The sequence below is a fragment of the Myotis daubentonii genome, chromosome 11 (genome assembly GCF_963259705.1).
Source record: "Myotis daubentonii chromosome 11, mMyoDau2.1, whole genome shotgun sequence".
NCBI classification, from domain to species: domain Eukaryota; kingdom Metazoa; phylum Chordata; class Mammalia; order Chiroptera; family Vespertilionidae; genus Myotis; species Myotis daubentonii.
In genome coordinates, this window is record NC_081850.1 from 31554808 (window position 1) to 31572249 (window position 17442).

Consider the following 17442-nt stretch of genomic DNA (forward strand, 5'->3'; position numbering starts at 1 on the left):
TACTATGTCACTGAGGCCTCCTTCCCAGGTTGGTAACAGAGGCACAGTCCGGCTTTTAGGGCTTGAAAACATAGTCAATCGTGAAGAAGAGACAAACAATGGAATAGTTACAATGAAGCTTGAACACTAAAAAATGGCTCAAGTGCCCAACTGGGCATGCTCCCTGCCAGCTGAGACGGTTACCCAGGGCAACAGGCTGCTTCCAAGGGTCCCCAGACACACTACCTTGTTTCACCCAGGAAGCCTGGTGGTTGGTTGGGCAACCTCTGCCATTGGGAGAAAACATTTTGCTTCATTCTTTCTGGGGACAGTACTTCCTCTGAGTAATCTTTCCCTTTTATAAATGCCCAAGTTATCAAAGGAGAAAATAAAACATCAATAGTGTTGCCACTGTGTGAGAACAGCAAAACTCAGCCTCTCAAACACAATAATAAAACCGATTTACCAGTAGCTCTAGTTAATTATGCACTGTTGCTATGGTTATTCTGTGAGACAATAAAAGGTAATGGGGCTGTTTCTGAAGTTAGTGGGAAAGAACCCAGCATCATCACCGAGGTGGACTGCTGACTCTTTTGAAAAATTTCTTTCCAAATCAGCATGTGTCTGGGTGAGCACAATTCATTAAAAGATGGAGGCCACCCAGGGAGGGCTGCTAACCCACCCCTCCTTAAAACACACAAAAGAGGTTTCTCTAGTCATAACTATCTCCCTTCAATGAGTTTTCCAATTAGATTTGTTTCACCAACTGGAAAAAAAATAGCAGTCATAGACAAACTGCCCGAGGGCCAGAGGGCTGCATATCAACCTGAGGGAAAAGCCGTTCCTCCAACAGGAGGCCTAAGTCTTTGACTCAATAAAAGCACTGGAAGCAAGCTGGACCCTGAGCCTTTGTTTCTGAAGATATTTGCACAAGGCTCAACTGTGTGACATAACAGGATACATTCAGATTATATATGTGACATATATTTTTCACCGCCGTTTCTTAACATTTTTCCCTCTGATAATTTAAAAAAGAAAAAGTCTGAATTTGTTCTAATTGTTCAGAGAAATGGACCTTAGAAAACTCAGGAGCTGAGTTCAAATAAAAGCAGATGAGAGGGTATCCTGGTACTAGAGCCAAATCTACTGTGGAACAAAGAGATTGTGGTCAGAGAAGAAAGCAGACGGATTTCTTTTACTACGAATAAGAAACAGTATGTGAAGTCTGTAAGACCAGGCGCACAGAATGCTTAACCACACATGGATTAGAGAGTCAAAGACCTGAGAGACTTCCAGAGGGCTACTCACTCCATTTCCCATCCTCAAAATCTCTAGGCGGTCAAAAAAAATTGTGTGTATGTGTGTTTAATTTAAAAACAAAGGAAAGGGGGGGAGAAGGGAGGGAGGAGGGAGGAGAGGGGAGAGGAGGGAGACTCTATGGAAGATATTCTGTGAGACCCAAGCATGTTTCCTGCTGGAGAGGATAAGGGAACTACAGGGCAGATCCCTGAGTGCCATTTGCAGGACTTACAAAACGAGCTTTCACTCTCTTGGGTAACTCTTCGTCTAGAGTGTAGATGTCCTCTCTCTTCATTGCTATCTGGGATCCATCTTCAAATTCAACCTAATGAAAAGTAAGACATCATGACATATATTAAAAAACAAATAAGCACTGACCACTTTTTTCAGGGGTCCATTGAACAAGCTAAAAAGAAAAAAAGGATAAAGCAGATAAAGGAAACTAGCCAACAGCCAAGGAAGGAAGTTTGATAAGTTTCCCTTATCAAACTAAGAATCAAACAAGCTAAAAATTCTTGAAAATGACTATCTTGGAACATGTGATTCCAAAAACTTTATCCACCACAGCAAAAACAAAGAACAGTAGCTGTCGCTCAAGTAATTGCTCAGAAACTGAGACTGTAGCCAATTTAGGAAGGGCTGGGCCTGTCAGTACCATTTGATTCTTTAAGAGGTTCTGACAATATAAGAGGGAGGGCTGTTTCTCCATGAGAAAGAAATGATGATATAATAATCCTCCCAGATAAAATAATTTCTCAAGTTCTTACAAAGCTATGTTCTGAACTCACTTTTGTCAAATCCAACCAAACAGCCAGAAAAACCCCAGTTTCTCACCCTCAAAACAATTAAACCGCACTAATGTGTAAAAACATTGTTACCTAAAATGAAAATGTTTGAAAACTTTTTTCAAGCTAATCATTTGGGAGCAATAATTTCAAAACCAGTTTTTTTCCCCCCAGCATTTCAGCAGATTTTGTTAGAGAAAAGGGCATAAGTGACACGGGTTTACAGAAACCTAGGGCATCTGGGGGAAGTTCATCAGATGCCCTATTTGCAGGGATTGTTCTTGGTTCATGTTTAATCCCAAATTCACTCTTTCAGGGGAAAACAACAAAAAAGATGCAAACAGGGTGGAATACCTAATGTGTTCTAACTCTGAAGCACTCAGGATATTTTTGAAGTCCCTAACTTGTCTGTTTGTCTGAATGTTTTACTCTTAAGAAATAAAAAATGCTTGCACTTCCAGTTAAAGGTAAGTTAAACCATGGAGCTGAGCTATGTTTATAAAAAATATGCTGGAGTTTAAGAAAACATTATAATAAATTACACAATTAACCCTGTTACCATGTCCTGCTCACATCTGACTAAGCTGAGAGGGGGGGGAATTAGGCCTCCCTCGCAGGAGAGCTCTGCTGACTCCAGGAAGGCTGAGATAGGAGGCTCCTCTTCCAGGCCTTGTTTTAGCACAATGGTTTCTTTAATATTTAATTAGGCCAAGGTGTCATCTCATTTACACAATCTGATAGCATAGCTAGAACCACCTGTGCCTACCTTGCTTCTGTTTCAGATAATTTGAAAATTGTTACAAGGGGAAAAGGCAATTATAAAACAAAAGGGGAGTGTGCTATGGTGACTGATTATCCTGGCTGCCGGGGACTGAGGGGTCTTCCGGGGTGCAGGACTCTCAGGGCTAAAATGAGGGGCTGCCCCTGCACTCTGGGGTGGTTGTGAACCATGATTGGGACAGAGCTGAGAGCAGATTCTGGCCCTTCCCTTGACCAGATGTGTGCTCTTAGACAAATTATTAAATTCAATGATCCCTTTTGGCCTCATTTATAAAATAAGAGTCAAAAACACCTACCTTATAGGGCTACTGTAAGAGTCCAAAAATGCATATACTTAGAATATTTATCATTGTGCAGTAGGTATTTTAGTTTTGTCTATTTTTACACATGTCTTCGCTTACTCAATGGTGAGGTTGAATAGACACAAAACACAAACTGATCTCAAAAGGCCACTTGGTTTAATGAGGAATTTTAAACTGCTTGTACTTGAGAGCTAATTTTAATAATAGTCTTAACTTTTTCATTAATTCTATGAATGTGCCCACAGTTCTGTTGATAGGCCATCATAAATTCAGCTGAAGTTCACACACTGATTACTAATTAGCCTGAATTTCAACATGTCCTCATTATACTTTTCATGGAGCAAATAGCTTTGCTACATGTGAGGTGCTTTGCTTTCGCATTTATTGTCTAATTAAATGTAATTATTTTCTTTTGAATGATGTAATATTCAATGATGCCTCGTTTTGAGGAATCACCAGTATTATCAGCCTATCTTGTGATTTTTGTCCAATTTTGAACATCCTGATGCAAAGATGCTCCAGCACTTACCCTATTATAAACTAGAGGCCCAAATTTGTGCACCAGTGGGGTCCCTCAGCCTGGCCTGCAGGATCAGGCCGAAACCGGCTCTTCAACATCCCCCGAGGGGTCCCAGATTGCAAGAGAGAACAGGCCGGGCCGAGGGACCCCACCAGTACACCATTGGTGCTGGTGAGGGATGCAAGAGGTTAGCCAGCCAGGGAGGGGCCACGGAAGGGCTCCAGGGTGTGTGTGCCCAACCAGTCTTGCTCAGTCCTGATCAGCCGGACCCCAGCAGCAAGCTAACCTACTGGTAGGAGCTGCCCCTGGTGGTCAGTGCACATCATAGCATTTGGTTGACTGCCCCCTGGTGGTCATAGCGAGCAGTTGAGCTGCCTTAGCATATCATTAGCATATTACGCTTTGATTGGCTGAATGGCAGACCGGACACTTAGCATATTAGGCTTTTATTATATAGGATGACCTGAACCCCTAAGTTAACATTGCCACCAAAGCAAAGGGGAAAATAGCCCACATACACACACACACACACACACACACACACACACACACACACACACACACTATGTACATGTCCTCTCCTCCCCACTCCCCTTGCACTTTTCTAGACTTCAAAAAATGTTCTTCCCTAAGTTTTCCAAACTTTTCTGAATACTTTTAATGACCCTGGGCTCGTCCCTGGTGCACTATATTGCCATGTACTCTTCCATTTAAGCCCCTTATTGATCTTTGAACAACTTCTCTGCTGAAATTGGCAGTCTTAGCATTCTCAAACTGTTATTTTAATTAAATCTTTATTATTGAAAGTATTACATATGCCCCCCCTTTTTCCTCATTGACCCCTCCTGGCCCACCCCTGCCCCACCCTATTGTCTGTGTCCACAGGTTATAATTAAATGCATCTTTGCTGGATCTCTTTCCACCCAACTTAACAGGCCTGATCCTTCTCGCTTTTTCTCCTTTTACTTCAATCTTCCTGTTTTCACTCTACTGCTTAGCCTGGGAATGTTGATTACACCTCCATGTTACTGAAAGAACTGCAGTGTATTGGTTTCAATAAATTTACTCCCTTTTAACATCTTTCTGAAGGAATATAAAGGCATGTGTGCTATCCGTGTTATTTTCCTTGGTAGGGCTTAACTCATTCTCACTTGTGATAGGGATAACATTCATTTTCTAATTGTATACATACTCTAATACAATTTAGTGTGCCCTTGTGAGCAAAATATCCAACCGGTAGCTGTACTCTGCATTAGACAGCACTCCTTTAAGGTTGGGTGTACAACTGGCCACATCTGTGTCAACGCACCATTGGTTTGTTTGCTGAGGTGCGCAATGGGCATCTCAGGCAAAAGCCACAAATTCAGGGGCTGCTGGTGGCGAACAGCCATCACTGTGTTGGCTCTGGTGAGATAAACCAGCCAATTAGGCTCTCCCCATATCATGAAAACACAGGAAAGCCGCTGGGCATCCAGCAGCCTATCCTTCCAGCCTAACAATGTTCCTTACCATTCACCAAATGTTATTAGGGTTTCCCAGTGGCAAACATGGTAATAAAACTCTAGTGCCAGGGTCACCAGACATCAAGTCTTTGCCTCCTTTACAAAATAAGAGGTACCCCATATTGATATGGTTTACTGATCACAGCACAATGGATATACCATCTGCCCTCTGGCTTCTCCTGTCCATCTCAGCAAGCATCAAACACTGCTCAGCACTCACCTGGTACATGTGGGCCACATTCAATCCGAGATATTTCGCCCCATAGAGTTTGCCATCAGGCCACTTGACTTCAACAACTTCTCCCTCGGCAGGAGGGCCCAGCTTCACACAGTCCCGGCTCTGCAGAGTAAACAGAGACAGGCTTTTCAAGACAAGTGTCTAAGTGACTGCAGTTAGAACTCAGCAAATGATGAACTCCTGGCAATTAAAAGGAGTTATTGCTTCTGTGTTTTATGGATTATGATCCTGCATGGGTGTTCAGGGGAAGAGATATGAGCCAAAGGAGTAGTTAAAGATTCAGCCTACATCATAAAGTTGCAAAGGAACCACCATAATCCAAGCAGGAAAAAAACAGCAGCATTTACATTTGTTATTTGACAAAGAATTGTTCAGAGGGTGAGTAAAATATACATAAAAATGCTTTAACTGAGGAAAAGACCAGCTAATGATTTATAACACCTGACATTTATGTAGCATTTTGCAGTTAACAAAATGCTTTAACATACATCTCATTCCATTCTCATGATTGCTCCATGAAGTAGGCAGAGGTTATTAATTACCCCATTTTACTGACAAGGAACCGGAGCTTCTGAGGAAGCTCCGTTAGGGAGGAGAGGAGCTGACAGAACAAAAGCTGAGGACACCCAGGTAAAAGGGGGAGGGGGGAGAGAAGAAAAATAGGAGTAGAATGAAATGCCAACTAGGAAGCCTTGAGGAAGAAGCAAGGAAAAGAAACACAGGGAGAGATTGCAACACAGCAGGTGAGGCTGGGGGCACACCTCCTGTGAAGACCCAGGACCTCCCCCAATAGGTATTCTTCTACCGGCATCTCCCAATAAGTGACTAGCCCATTTCTTTCCACAGGTAATCATGGTGACAGCCATACCTGTCTTCTCACTTCAGGTATTCTATTCAACACTGCCTCCTCCTCAGAGTAAACTGAATTTATCCTGGAAAATGCTTCTTTTGGGGACGGGGGAGGTGTGCAGATAAAACAACAAAATGCTTTCATAGACATGGTTGCAAACTCTTAAATTTATGTGTTCAGTATAGCACAATACAGTTTTAATACAAAGGAATTAAATACTTGACTACTTTGATAAGTTTTTTGCACATTGAGCAATTCATGTTTTGCTAATACTGGTGTTTCACTGATGAGGCAAATCCGACTGATTGAAATGCACACTTGACCAATCAAGCTATAAATGCAGGTGGGGCATGATTCTGTGGTACAATGAGAGGCACACACAGGAAATATTTAGTTGTTTATGATAAGAAACCCACCATGTGTTACTTTTCATTATTAATAGAAATTCTACATTATAATGGAGTGGCCATTTTATTGTTGGGGTTGGAGTATACATGAAAAGCTCAGCTATTCATTTTTCCCTCCATAGGCTATGTTCCATTTAGAGTTATGGACAAAGAAAACGACTGCTTAGAGGCTCGGCAGAATTGACCATCTGTATCGAACTTAGGCCAATAAAAATTAGTTTATTCTTGGCCTTCATAATATTTGACTTCGGGCATGCAGAATTGAAAGGGCAGGCTGTAGAAATGTATCCCATCTACGTCCCTGGGTTTATCACCTCGCTTTCCATTTCCCTTCCAAACATGTATGTGGTACTAAGAACACCAGAAGGTGTAACTTCTAAATACATGCTGTCCAGTCTCCTGGGTTAGGGAGCCACATCAGTTCTGGGCTAACTCTGAGCTGAAACCTGGATGCTGCGGTGATGCTTTGAACAAGAATATGTTTCTTCCCTCTCCTCAAATTTCCTTCCACATGCAGGAAGCTCCACTAGGGTAATGCTCCTGGCCTTTTTTCCTACTCCCTCATTCATTTACTCTTCTAAGAGAATAAAGAGTGACTTAATTTTATGTTGAGTTCTGAAGGAGAGTGTATTTTCCAACTATGCTCCATGGTGCCTTCGCTGCCACAGCAAACTCGCAGGGGCTCTGTGGGATATATTCAGAAGCATAGCAACACTTACTACTGTTAACTTGTTGAGACGGAACTTAATCAATTGAACCTTTTGGTATTTCTTTTGGCCTGGGGGTACTGTAAAAAATGTGCTGAGAGTGCCTGGCCGGTGTGGTTCAATGGTTGAGTGTCAAACCATGCACCAAGAGGTCACCATTTCGATTCCCAGTCAGAGCACATACCTGGGTTGTGAGTTTGATGCCCAGTAGGGGGTCTGCAGGAGGTAGCTTATTGATGTTGATATTTCTCTCTCCCTTTCTCTTCCTCTCGCTAAAAAAATCAAATAAAAACATTTTTTTTTTCAATGTGCCAAAATATCTGGGGGCTGTGAGCCAGGGCACTTAGGTAACTCCGTCTTAACCACTCACTTTCCCTTTCTCTTTGGAGCCACCCTGTGTTCAGAGAACTCATTATGCTCTGCTCCTTTTCCCAAGAGGAGCTGGTGGTGTCCCTAGGAGCTCTGTCTAATCATAGGTCCAATATTAGGAAACCTCTTTGCCTACAGATATAAGCCACACTCTACAATATCTGCTTTATTTTTAATAAAGATTTTTTAAATCTCCAAATCCTGACTTGTCTCTGTATATTGCTTTTCCTCGAGGAGGATAAGTTCTATTTATTGGAGCCTTCTTCACTCCCAACAGAGATTAAGTCAAGGCCTCAGGGAATTATGGGGGCTACACTCTCCATTTACTCATCCACCAAAAACCACCACCAAGCAGGAGAGTTAGGACCTTAGTTTTACAGTTTTAATCTTCAACAGAAGTGTTCTAGCCTTTAAAATAACTCTCCCAAACAAACCCTGACCTGCAATTTTAGGAACCATGTCACCATGGTGTGGCAATGGCCACAGAAATATGGGCTAAGCAAAGTATAAAGTTTACTTGAAGTATTTATAATAAAACCATAGCTTTATTCATGAACGAAATGTATGCAACATTATCAAGTGAGAAACAGTTATTTTTTAAAAAGGTGTTTGACAACTACATGCCTGAGATACAGTTTGATATCTTTCTTACTATCTGTCAATCAACCCTTTAATCAGAACAAACCCTAATTTGGACCCTGAAAGGGCCTGGCCTCTAAGACCTTCTGACTCAGCCACAGCTTAGCTTTGCTCTGTATCAGCCACAAAGATCAAATTCAATTCATATTCTTCCATGTCAAAATCTAGGGAAGAGACTTCAGCTTGCTTCCTCAATCTTCTAACTTTTAGAACTCTGTTTTTCTTTATTCCTAGTAGAAAAATAAAGGAAAAGAAACACAAACCAACAATATAATATAAAATTTTTCTGTACCACCAGGAGGCACTATTCAATGTCATGAGGGCCACTTCTCACCCTTTGCCAGGCCCTTTAGCTGGAAGTAGATACATTTGATTTGCAAATGCATTTGTTTAGTGAGTATTATTCAGTATTTAAATCCCAGCTACTTTCCAAATAGATTTAAGGCACTCATAGTAATACACAAAGAGTTATTTCTGTAACATCTAGTTTCCTCCATAGAGAAATGGCTTCAATTCATCAGGTGTCTCAAAGTTTGAGTTCACCAGAGACTTTCTATGACTACATGGAATATAAAGCATTTAAACAGAAATGGAACCAGGAACATTTGAGCTGATGAGGAGTTGAAAGGTTTGATATTTAGGTTTTCCAGATCCCTCCAAAGCAGAAGCTACTGTCACAATCACTAATCTAATATCTATTTACTGACCACTGACCGTGTGAGCCACTAGAGGGATCAACAGTGTCCAGCTCCCCAACCCACAGACAGACGGGGAGCATCCTGTCTGCACGCCGAGGCCTGACACACTGAGCTCCACAGCTCTGTGGGGTGGGCCTCAGGGGCCCTGAGAGGCTGAAATAGGCAGGGAGCACCTCAGCTTTGGCCCCCATGATTACTTCAACCAGAACACAACTTTTGATTTATAGATTGAGTTTCTGAGTAAGTTTTCATGTGGGAGGAAAAAATTTTCTGTTAAAAATAAAAGGTATGAAAAACAAAATGTCTAAACATGAGAGGATTTAATTTGTGGAAAACCACAGCTTGACCCTGTTTTAAAGGTCTTCCCGCTGGCTCCCATGTCCCTGGCTGTGCCTGAGGAATCAGACAAGCGCAAGCTTCTTAAAGCGTGGTCCCAACCTCTGGAACACACATGAAAATTGAGACTCCAGTCCCCTCTCCAACAGTCCTAAGTGACCTGGGTGAGTTTTTAAAAGGATTCTGGAATCTGAAATGTTATATTATAGGATGTACATGCTAACAAGGTCTTTCCTAATGCAGCTGGTAATGTGCTGCTGGAGCAAATACACACCTCTGCTGGAAAATTACATGCATTAAAAACATCGACTAATGCATTTTTCTCAGTTGCTGTCTAGACCCTCAGAAGCAGTTTGCCCTCACCTGACAAAAATAGCTGTTTACCATTTGCAGTGTTGCCTCCAGAGATAGATAAACATCCTTAAAAATCTGCCAGAGTCCTGTTCACGGGGACACAGGTGTCTAGAGCTGCCACTAAGACAGTATCTAGAATACTAAATAGATGATGTGAAAATAATAATCACAGTCAAGGGTAGACTTTTGGCTTTGATTAAAGGACTATGATTAAAGGACTGAGATGGGTCACTGATCCAGGCAAAAGGACTGCTCATATATTCCTGCCAATGTCAAGCCAAGCTCCTATACTGCTCCACCTACTACAGAGAGAAGCCAACTGCCAGTCTGATTATCTGAATTCTGAAGTTGTGTTCTTGGAACTATTACTGGTCACAAACTTCTACAAGCTGCTGTCCTTGACGGTTACCTGTCTTACACCCTCCTCCCCACCCATGCCCACCTCTCCTCCTATCAAGTATGAACCAAGAAGCAGGCAGCCCTATCAGTGCAGCTGTACCAGGTGAAGACAGTGTGTGAATTCCTAGCAGTTAATCCACATATAGTTTGGAGCCTGTCATGCCCACCGCCCCGCCCTCCGCTTTTAGGAAAAATGCTTAAGTGACCAGGAGCAAACTGGTGCCGGCAGCTGCTGGCATTTTGGGGATAATCGCCTGCTCATTACTGGGCTCTGGCAGGGTGAACAAGACTGACTGACAGCCAGGTACCAATCAGACTGGCTATCTGTCATTAGTTTGGCTGCCCAGCACCTGAATCCCTTTCTCCCCTTCAGAGTCTAAGTGGGAGCAGAGCTGGCCTGGCATTACTGATGCTGGAAAACACCAGATACGCCTTTGCCCTGCTTCCCTGGCAGCAAACACTGACAGGGGCCTGGCAAGTTGGCTCCCCTGCCCAGGAGGTCCAACTTTTGACCAGGGATGCAGAGAAACAGAGAGGAGAGGACACTCTCAGAAGGCAGCAGTAGCAGCCAAGGGCAGAGTCCAGGTTCAGACTGACCACACAGGGGCAGGTGGCCATGCCCATCCTGGACTGGTTCTGTGGCCGTGTCCTTCCCGGGCTGGTTCTGTGGCCGTGTCCTTCCTGGACTGGTTCTGTGGCCGTGCCCATCCGGGACTGGTTCTGTGGCCGTGTCCTACCCAGGCTAGTTCTGTGGCCGTGTCCTTCCTGGACTGGTTCTGTGACCGTGCCCATCCTGGACTGGTTCTGTGGCCGTGTCCTTCCCGGGCTGGTTCTGTGGCCATGCCCATCCCGGACTGGTTCTGTGGCCGTGTCCATCCTGGACTGGTTCTGTGGCCGTGCGCATCCGGGACTGGTTCTGTGGCCGTGTCCTTCCCGGCTGGTTCTGTGGCCGTGTCCTTCCCGGGATGGTTCTGTGACCGTGCCCATCCGGGACTGGTTCTGTGGCCGTGCCCATCCGGGACTGGTTCTGTGGCCGTGTCCTTCCCGGACTGGTTCTGTGGCCATGTCCTTCCCGGCTGGTTCTGTGGCCGTGTCCTTCCCGGGATGGTTCTGTGACCGTGCCCATCCGGGACTGGTTCTGTGGCCGTGCCCATCCGGGACTGGCTCTGTGGCCATGCCCATCCGGGACTGGTTCTGTGGCCGTGTCCTTCCCGGACTGGTTCTGTGGCCGTGTCCATCCTGGACTGGTTCTGTGGCCGTGTCCCTCCCGGACTGGTTCTGTGGCCATGCCCATCCTGAACTGGTTCTGTGGCCGTGCCCATCCTGGACTGGTTCTGTGACCATGCCCATCCGGGACTGGCTCTGTGGCCGTGTCCATCCGGGACTGGTTCTGTGGCCGTGTCCATCCTGGACTGGTTCTGCGGCTGTGTCCATCCTGGGCTGGCTCTGTGGCCGTGCCCATCCTGGACTGGTTCTGTGGCCGTGTCCATCCTGGACTGGTTCTGTGGCCGTGTCCTTTCTAGGCTGGTTCTGTGACCATGTCCTTTCTGGTTCTGTGGTCGTGTCCATCCTGGACTGGTTCTGTGGCTGTGTCCGCCCTGGACTGGTTCTGTGGCCGTGTCCTTCCCGGACTGGTTCTGTGGCCGTGTCCATCCCGGACTGGTTCTGTGGCCGTGTCCATCCCGGACTGGTTCTGTGGCCGTGTCCATCCTGGACTGGTTCTGTGGCCGTGTCCTTCCCGGGCTGGTTCTGTGACCGTGCCCTTCCCGGGCTGGTTCTGTGGCCGTGTCCTTCCCAGGATGGTTCTGTGGCCGTGCCCATCCGGGACTGGTTCTGTGGCCGTGCCCATCCCGGACTGGTTCTGTGTCCATGCCCATCCTGGACTGGTTCTGTGGCCGTGTCCATCTTGGACTGGTTCTGTGGCTGTGTCCATCCTGGACTGGTTCTGTGGCCGTGTCCATCCTGGACTGGTTCTGTGGCCGTGTCCATCCTGGACTGGTTCTGGGGCTGTGTCCTTCCCGGGCTGGTTCTGTGACCGTGCCCTTCCCGGGCTGGTTCTGTGGCCGTGCCCATCCTGGACTGGTTCTGTGGCTGTGTCCGCCCTGGACTGATTCTGTGGCCGTGTCCATCCTGGACTGGTTCTGTGGCCGTGTCCTTTCTGGGCTGGTTCTGTGACCATGTCGTTTCTGGTTCTGTGGCTGTGTGCTTCCTGGACTTGTTTTAGAAGATTGTATGTTTCTATGGATTGATCCATTTTGTCCAGTTTGTCCAATTTATTGACATGTAGTTGTTCATAATATTTTCTTAGAATCTTTTTGGTGTCCGTTACTTCTCCTCTTTCATTTCTCACTTTATTTATTAGTGTCCTCTCTCTTTTTTTCTTGATGAATTTGTAACAGTTTGTAAACCTTGTTGTTTCTCAAAGAATGAGTTCTTGATTTCATTGATCTTTTATATTGGGCTTTTTTAAGACTCTATTTCATTTATTTCTGTCTGATCTTTATTATTTCCATTCTTTCAGTCACTTTGGACTTCATTTGTTGTTCTTTTTTTCTAGTTCTTTTAGTGTAAACTTAGATTATTTGAGATTTTTCTTATTTCTTTACCAACAGAGAAAATTCTGATTCAGTTGGTCCAAGGTGGGGTTCCAGGCTAGATGCCCTCCCAAGCAAACTGACACTCAGCCAGATGGAGAATCACTGTGAGGCCATCTCCCAGAATATACACTTTATATTCTACATATAAAGAAAAAACTAATTCCATGCTGCTTCCTCTATCGCTTCTCTATAGTGTGAGCCTTTTAACAACTTGAAAGAAAATTTGGAATGCTTCTGCACTGAGGTATCTTATCTAACTGGGTTCTGTGCTAAGTATGAAACAGTCACTTCAGCCTGCATGATAAAGGATTCAAGCCAATCCACTTCCACACTGATACTCATAATTCTGGGGAAATTCCAAGTCTAATGTCCTTTTTAATTATTTTCTTCTTCTTTATTTTCTTTTAAATGGAAACACACACACCCCTTCTATACTCTGAGATACTCCAGTTGTCTCCGTTCGGCTGGACAGCTAATTCTTTTCCACCAGTCCCACTCTGCCAGCATCTGACACACCTGTCTTCCGGAAGACAGTGTCTTTGCAGAAAGAACAGCACTGACATTTGGTGGATTCCTGAGGATCACTGGTTTGTTAGTATGTCCTTTCCCTCTGCCATAAGCTGAGAGTGAACACATGCCCGATAAAGGCACTGAGGTCGAGATGGAGGTTGTTTTCTGAAAGTTACTACATCAAGCCTCAGAAGGAATATTTCTAACAGAAGTTAATTCCTTATGCTATTAGAAACAGGTGAGATTCTGGCATGCAAAAGCTTTAAAAGGCATAGAAAGTATAAAGTTAGGCAGTTTCTTTGGAAATTAACTTTCTGGTTCTTTGAAGTGAGGAAGCATGGAAAAGTCGATAACCAGAGTCAGGGGTGACATTGGGGAGCTGATCTAAACAAAAGGGCATGTGAGGGAGGGACGCAGGGCGGCAGTCAGCATGTGTGGGCAAACAGGACAAGGCAGGAGGCTCTGAAAGCCAACAAAGGGTTCTCTGCATTCTAGGAATTGGAGAGTATGAACAGAACGAAAGCATCATTTATTCACCAACTGAGGCCCTTGCCCTCCTTTCCTCTCTCCCTCTTTCCTCCCTCACTCTGGCATATACTGAGTGCCTCCTCTGTGTCTAGCACTGAGCTCAGCATTGGGAAAACAGAGACAAAAATGGTCCTTTTAAGGTCCTTTCTACCAAGGACTTCAGAGTCCAGCAGGAGACTCAAACGTACACATGAATATCTACAATACGAGGCACTATATCACTCTCCATGTAAACTGAATTAATCACAGAGTCCCCATTTAAAACTCGCCTGCACTCACCTGGCTAGGTAAGCTGTGGTGCGAGCAGGAAGGCAGTGCTTAAAGACAGGTGCCTCAGGGAGCAGCGAGCTGGCAGCTCCAACAACATTTTGCAGGATCACTAGTTGGAGCCTCTGGTATTAGTGATTCCATGTTATTGGTCAGGCTATCGCACTGACTGTATTGAGTGGTGTGGCCAAGCCATGGGGCCATTGCTGTGGCCCAACCCCTGTCTCAGCCTCTCAAGAGAGTTCTGGATGATCCCACCAACAGTCCCGATGCCCCGTCACACCAGGGGCCAAAACACAGTCTTTCAACTTCAATTCCTAAAAGCCCTTGATATACAAACTACTTGAAGAGGAGGTTTATATATTTAAAGCTTTCTGATACTTCTTTTAGATGGTCTTTTAATAACCTCTCCTTTGGTAAAGGCATAGAAGATGTATAATTTCCAAGTGTTACTAGGAGTCTTGTGCTCAGGGACTAGTCCCTCTGACCAAGGTACTGACTACAAGTTACTGGCCACCGCCACCAACAAAAATAACCACAGTCACAAACACCACCTATGTGTTTATTATGTGCTGGGCACCATCCTAACTGCTATATACATCGTATTTCAACAATTCCAATAATAATCCCAGCATTTACCTCAAATTTATGGATAAGATAACTGGTGTCAACTCCCATGCCCGGGGTTGTATGGTTGTCTGCTGCACATCCAACTCTTCCCAGCGTGGAAAGACAGCAAGCCCACATTTAAGGACTGCCCTGGGTGGCTGCATCCTCCTCCCATTCATTCTGCACACACTAATGCATAAGGACCCTAGGATGAACACTCCACACACCCAAATAAGGGGGAAAGATTTCCATCTGCAGAAGACAGATCTTTCCCCTATTTATAGCTGTTGGAAGAGGCTAAATCAGCCGTGGGCAAACTACGGCCCGTGGATCCGGCCCATTTGAAATGAATAAAACTAAAAAAAAAAAAGACTGTACCCTTTTATGTAATGATGTTTACTTTGAATTTATATTAGTTCACACAAACACTCCATCCATGCTTTTGTTCCGGCCCTCCGGTCCAGTTTAAGAACCCATAGTGGCCCTCGAGTCAAAAAGTTTGCCCACCCCTGGGCTAAATGCACGAGGGAAATATAAATATTTATTGTGTCAATAAAAAGTTATGTTGCAAAATGGAGAAAGACAGGCTTGAGGTGAGTATCTGTAGTGGTTTCTTTAAATAAAGGTCAGTTCCAAAATCTGAAAAAAGAAAGATGACAGGATAAAGGTAAAGGTAAGCCTTGTGGGGAAAGATGACTGCCCTGTGCTCACACGCCACACAGTCGGGGGGGGGGGGGGGGGGGCAGGGGAGGATGGGGGGAGAAACGCTTTGAGATCAGAGCACAGCACCAGCCAGCACTGGCCCCCCCTCTGCAAGTTCCCATTCTGTGCAGTGTATGTTTCACCCCTAGAGCACACACTGGGCTCACACAGGACAGTTGAAGCAGCATAGGCAAGTGCTTCCAGTGTCCCAGGTCACACTGCCTGGGGTCAAAAGCTACTAGTATTTTACCTCTCTATGTCTTGGCTTCCTCATCAGTCAAATGGAGATGATAATACAACCTTACCAGGTTGTTGGTAGAATTATAGCTAATATACAGGCTATCCAAAAAATGTATACAGGCCTAACAGCTGATATAGCTCCATTGATGTTTCTTTCTTTACAGATTTAACCCATTGGAATTAAGTGTGTATACATTTTTTGAGACACCCTATAATTTAAAAGAGAATAGAAAAGCAAAGCACAGTGACTGGCAGCTGGAAAATTTGACATGAACTGTGACAATATAATTTATATCAACAGGGAGCATCTGGAGGATGATAGGAAGGGGACAAAAAAACCTTGGTAGAAGGTGATGCTTGGGATTTAAAATTGTGAAGAGAGAATGCTGTGAGAAGCCAATAACTACTATAGAAGATCAGAAAATGTTAACCTAGTTGAAATCCAAAACAACTCATTCAGGTAGGAAGGCAGGTGTCAACCCCCACACAGTACAGAAGTGCATGACATGCCCTGGGTCACACAACTACAAAGTGGACAGCGGGGCAGGCATTCACTCAACACCTCATGTTCAAACACCGCTTGGGCTCTAGAATCAGTGGTGAGAAAAACAGATGTGGTTTTTTACTTTGTGCAACTCTGGTGGAAACTGCAGGCATTAAAATAAATAACAAAACTTGGTGTGGTGAACACAATAATAAAACTATACTAATAAAAGGGTAATATGCTAATTAGACTGGGAGACCTTCCAGGAGGTCTTCTGGACATCTTTCTGGACAAAGCCATGGTGGAGGGGCCCAGGCAGAGGTGGTTAGGGGCGATCAGGCTGGCAGGGGAGAGCAGTTGGGGACTAGCAGGCTGGCAGGAGGGCGCAATTGGGGGTGAGCAGGCTGGTAGTTGGACATCCCCCAAGGGGTCCCAGATTGGAGAGGGTGCAGGCCAGACTGAGGGACAAACCCCCCTCCTCCCATGCATGAATTTCATGCACCGGGCCACTAGTACAATATACAGATGATGTATTATAGAACTGTATACCTGAAACCTATATGATTTTATTAACCAACTAGAGGCCCGGTGCACAAAATTCATGCATTGGGGGAGAAGGGGGGGTCCCCTGCACCTTCTCCAATCCGGGACCCCTCGGGGGATGTCTGACTGCCGGTTTAGGCCCGATCTCAGTGCACAATCCTGGACCGCTGGCTCCTAATCGCTCACCTGCCTGCCTGCCTGCCTGGTCACCCCTAACTGCCCCCTCCCCTGCCCCGCCAGCCTGGTCGCCTCTTACTGCCCCCCACTGGCCTGGTCATCCCATGCAGCCTGCTGTTCAGTCGTTTGGTCATCCCTCATTAACCCCACTGCCGGCCTAGTCATAGGCAGTCATCTTGTGAGGCCGTGAGGGTTAATTTGCATATTATCTTTCTATTATATAGGATGTCAGCCCAGCAAATTCAATGAAAAATTTAAATAATAAAACAGAAAGATAAGTGTAAGAATTGCTATGTATGGAACTACAGTGTAAAGCAGAAGCTTTTAACAGAAAGATTATTAGCATAGTATGTGGTTTCTGTGTCTCAGAGGTCTTCAAGATACCTCAAGGCATGGGAGAACTAACATGAAAATTTGACACAAGAATGTGAAAGAATCCAGATTAGGAAAATGAGTCACAATTTAAAGAATTCTCAGAGGAGAACAAAGATGGCGACATAGGTTAACGCCGGAGTTTGCTGCCTCAAACAACCACTTCAAAAATACAACTAAAAGACGGAACGGACATCACCCAGAACCACAGGAATGCTGACTGAGTGGAAGTCCTACAACTAGGAGGAA

The 17442-nt window shown here is 44.9% G+C and overlaps 1 protein-coding gene across 5 annotated transcripts in view; it reads right to left on the bottom strand.

The window, feature by feature from the left end:
• KDM4C (lysine demethylase 4C) overlaps positions 1-17442 on the bottom strand; it is a 337267-nt gene that overhangs the window by 3353 nt on the left and 316472 nt on the right. For all 5 annotated transcript variants that reach the window (XM_059656697.1, XM_059656696.1, XM_059656699.1 and 2 more), the window contains 2 exons: positions 5388-5507; positions 1511-1603 (listed from right to left, as the gene is read on the bottom strand). In XM_059656697.1, coding sequence (XP_059512680.1) covers positions 1511-1603; positions 5388-5507 — 213 coding nt within the window. The remainder of the gene's footprint in view (positions 1-1510; positions 1604-5387; positions 5508-17442) is intronic.